This window comes from Gastrolobium bilobum, unplaced genomic scaffold (genome assembly GCF_033153095.1).
Source record: "Gastrolobium bilobum isolate Gb01-03AN ecotype WA unplaced genomic scaffold, APGP_CSIRO_Gbil_v1 utg12392, whole genome shotgun sequence".
NCBI classification, from domain to species: domain Eukaryota; kingdom Viridiplantae; phylum Streptophyta; class Magnoliopsida; order Fabales; family Fabaceae; genus Gastrolobium; species Gastrolobium bilobum.
The window spans coordinates 5,595-10,261 of record NW_026897089.1 but is presented as its reverse complement, the minus strand read 5'-3'; the positions used below and the strand labels follow the sequence as shown (position 1 = coordinate 10,261).

General features: G+C 39.8%; 1 protein-coding gene across 1 annotated transcript; it reads left to right on the top strand.

Annotated features, from left to right (window-relative positions):
• The first annotated feature begins 2,329 nt into the window (after positions 1 to 2,329).
• Positions 2,330 to 3,028, top strand: LOC133304045 (uncharacterized). Its single transcript, XM_061504013.1, has one exon. It carries the CDS (start codon positions 2,330 to 2,332, stop codon positions 3,026 to 3,028), a length of 699 nt encoding a protein of 232 aa, XP_061359997.1.
• The last annotated feature ends 1,639 nt before the right edge of the window (positions 3,029 to 4,667 follow it).

Sequence of the window (4,667 nt, the reverse complement as noted above, 5' to 3'; positions counted from 1 at the left end):
ATAGGAAAAATTTGAAAGTATATAAAACCACCTCTACTGGAGATAGAGGTAGATTTGTGAAAGTTTGTGTTGACTTAAATCTATCCAAATCCTTGAGGTGAATATTTATTAGAAGGTTGTAAAAGGAAGATTGAGTATGAAGGTTTGTATCTCATTTTCCTTCGTTGTGGCCATTATTGACATAACAATGAATCTTACCAAAACTTGATTAAACAACAACATTTGGCCGTGACTACTAAAATAATTGAGAAGACTGTTGAAGCATCTTTAGAATTGCTTCATATCCAAGAAGTGGATCCTAGGATGATTGTTCAATGTAGAAAAAGCCTATGCCCCCAAAACAGAACAGAAACCAAATTTCCAACAAATCCTTTGGCACTGACTTGACTAATAAAAAAGGTCCTCACCCCACAAGGAATGACAATTTGAAAGGAAAGAGAAAAATCAAGACCCAAGTTCTTCTTAATCCTGAACCCTCCACCACTTTTGAATGAATTATCGAAATTGAAATTGTAGGGGAGCAAGTAAAAAGCCTTTTAAAATATCATGAGAAATTTTGCTAAGAAACATAAAAGTGGTTTAACTGCTATTTTGGAGCCTAGAATTAGTGATGTCTCGGCCCTCTGAGATAACTTAGAATTTTTTCTAGTCCTTTGAGTTTACAAGTTACTCTTTGGAATATTTTGTTAGGAAAAAAATGGCATTCAAATGTAGTCTTCAATCATCACTCCCAAAAGGGTCATTTTTTAAAATGTTGGTTTTTATTATTATTATTATTATTATTATTATTATTATTATTTAAATGGTTTCCAATTCTCTAACTTAGCATTGTTTGCATGGAATTATTTTTTTTTAAGTGTTGAAATATATGGTATTGAATTAATCATGTATATTGTATAGGTCTTAGATGAGCTTCTAATCGGTATTGACATTGTAGTAATACATTGATAGTGACATTGGTAATGACAATATTCTATCCCTACATAAGAATTATAGTAAAAGTTTTCGATTGATGACACAAAAAAATAAATAAATAAAAGGTATTATGAAATACCTCATTAAATATATCATCCATATTACCAACATTTGAACCTGTATGGTTATGGAATTGTTCTGCAACAATTACCATATCCACAAAAAATACCAGTTGAAATTGATCACATCTTTTATTATAAATAAAACAATAAAGTCTAACAAGACTCACAAATTACTAGCCCAAATCTATATCTTTTAACGTTTATTACGTTTGAAGTGCTTCAAATACCAACTGATTTCGTGTTGAATTCTTGGAGATATTACAATTGGTTTATTACCTGAATTGTTTCTGTCATGGATATATTCCATATCTTAACTACCTACCCAAGGATCCCTTAAAGGGTAATTACCCAATTATCCTAATAATATCTAAACAATAAGGTCAATCAGGATAAAGTCTATATCCTAACAGAAGAGGAGTTGAATCCTACTATAACTGGGAGATCTACACAAACCCAAGAGGTAACCCTTATAAATAAGAGGCTAAAGACCCCAGGTACACACTTTTTGACCTATTTACTATTATTGCCAACATTGTGCACACACCCACGTTTTGGCTATAAGTCTATTGCTTGTGTGCAGTGATTTAGATAATGCCTATAAGCCAACCAAGATACCTCTCTATAAGGTATCTCTGAGCGCATACTATACAGTATTTATCATGGTTCCTCTAGAACCGAACATTGGCCGTCTGTGGGAAACGATAAATTTCGATTCCCATTCCACGATGACGAACACTCGTGCGACATCAAGCATTGCTCAACCCCCACCACTGCATCAATATGCCATCGAGCGTCTTCAACAGCTCGCCGAACCGGTTCTGGTGGATGTGCAGGTCAGAGAGGTCGGCACTGAGTCATTGCACATCACGTCCCGAAGCAACCCTGTGACGGAGCCAGTACGTCAGCCACCGCTGAATGAACAACCCAGAGTTGATGATCACATATCTAACACTGCCTTGAATGAAATCCTCCAAAGGATGCAAGAGATGGAGAACAGGTTCCTGGCTCAACAGAGGTTGGATGCTCAAAGAATGGAGGCACTGGAAGCCGAGCTATGGAACCAGAACACTGAAGGCCGAGCTGGAAGAGAAGGCCGAGTTGGAAGAGAAGGTCGACCTGCCACTGAAGGCCGACCTGAAGCTGAGGGGCAAGAACGCTGAAACCCAGCAACTGAGCAGGTTCGAGGTGTTCACAACGAGAACCAGCATGAAAATGGAGGTCAGGGCAACGACCAAGGAGATAACTATCTCCATGACGATGATGCTAATGACAGTCCATTCACCCAGAGGCTCATGAACTTGGCAATTCCGCCGAGGTTCAAAAGTGCCAAAATACCTCCTTATGACGGAAGTCAGGACCTAGACGCCCACTTAGAGGCGTTCAAGACGGAGATGATGTTTAATAAGATAACTGGACCTTTCAAGGCCAAAATCTTTGCAATGACCTTGATAGGTCAGGCAATGACTTGGATAACCAGGCTACCCAGAAACTCAATTGATTCATTTGAGGACTTGGCTCGTACTTTTCGCTTAAACTACGCCACTAGTAAAGCACATCCTATGTCGGCTTATGCTCTGGGAAGAATCCGGCAAAGAGAGAATGAATCATTTCTAAAATACCTTGATCTCTTTAAGGAAGCCGCCCTCAAGGTACGAAAATTAACTGAACCAGTCCATTTGTATTTGATTATTTCTGGTCTGGATGGCGAATCTCCACTCGCAAAATCTATATACAAGAACCCGATCAACGACCTAGAGGAGTTTCGACGGAGGTCAGATAAGTATATCGACGTCGAAGACATGCAGAGAGCCTATGGCGAATCTAGAGGTCGAAGCCCAAATCGCCAGAGTCCAAGTAAGAAGAGCAAGGATAGATATCTGCAAGGGTCAAAGAAGGCATCCAACTCTCACAATAAGAGGTCAGATGAACGTTCCTCAAAAACTAAGTTTGGCAGTTATGCTCCATTTAACATGTCCAGATCTCGGATATAGAAAGAGGTGGCTCAAACTGAGATGCGTAATGTCGAAAGGCCTCGACCCATTAAAAACAAGGGCGGGTTGGACAGGAATAAATATTGTGCTTTTCATGATCAGAATGGCCATACAACGGATGACTGCTGGATCTCCAAGATTCTATTGAAAAGCACATCAGAGAAGGGAAGCTTAAGCAATACCTCATCCGAACTCAAGGCAAGAAAAATAGCAAGTGAAGGGAGAGAAACCGGAGCAGAAGCCCTAGCCCGAAGAGGGATGACAGGAAAGATCAAGGACAAGACCGTCCCAATAAAGGGAAGAAGGTCGAAGACAAGGATGAGGAGTACCAAGAAGCTGACTTCGAATACAATGTGATAAGTGGAACCTTGAGAGGTGGAGGTGACACTGCAAGTGCTAGAAGGAGATACTTAAAAGAGGTCATGTCGGTCAGAGACAAACCTACATTCAAAGGAAGAGCTAGTAAGCCTGACCCCCCCAACTTATTTTTTACTGAAGAACTACAAAAGGTCATCCCAGGCCACACTGATGGCTTAGTAATCACTGGGATGTTAGTTAATTGCCGGGTCAAAAGGATTTTCATTGATCCCAGAAGCTCAGCCGACATACTCTTTTGGAATGCCTTCTAAAAGATGAACCTAGATGACCAGGATTTAAAACCATGTATCACCGAGCTAATTGGTTTCAATGGAGAACCGTCTCCCCAAAGGCATACATTGACCTAAAGTTAACTTTGGGAACTAAGGAGGCATTCCGGGCTGGCAAAGTCAGATTTATAGTAGTAGATGCGACCTCATCTTACAACGTCATCATTGGCTGACCTACAATCCACGAATGTGACATGTTAGTCTCAACCAAGCATCAAGCACTAAAAATGACGAGGTCAAAGAATGAGTCATCACCATACGAGGAGATCAGAAGGAATCTAGAGAATGCTACTATGTAACAATGAGGATATTTCAGGGTGGGCCGTCAGCCCCTCCAAGAGTCAGAGGAGGAGACAAAGTCTCCTTCAGAGACCAATCCGTATACCCATGCGAAATCAAGTAAATCTGGTCGAGCTGGACATGAGAGAGGAGCTTCAAGCACCTCGTCTAGAACCCCAAGGAGAGTTAGAAGACATCAGCATCGGGGAGGATAGCAAACGCCATACCAATGTCGGAAAAGGCTTGGAGGCTAAAACTAAAACGCAACTAGTCTCGTTTCTTAATGAGAATACCGACGTATTCTGTAACAGCCCGTTACGTACCGGTATTGTTAACATTAATTATGATATTAAGCGCAGTTACAATCACAGCAGTTCATTTATAAAAACGCGAATAAATTTTTTTCCGATTATTACGCGAGCATTTAAAACATAAAAAGGCGTAATAATTAAAAGCTGTGACCGTAACCGTAAACTCTTGCGGAAGACTTATTTAAACTATTTTTATAACCTACATTACTTATTATAAGTTACTAAGGAGTTCCCATAAACTCACTTAGCCAATTTTCAAACTTCACGTTTTTACCAATTCGAACATGTTTCACTCTAAATTTTTCTGCGACCAAACCGATCTCCATCAAACTATTTTCTCCGATTATATCTTTGTCTTACTTAATTCCCTTTTCAACAAGCTATCATATGCTAAATTCAGAG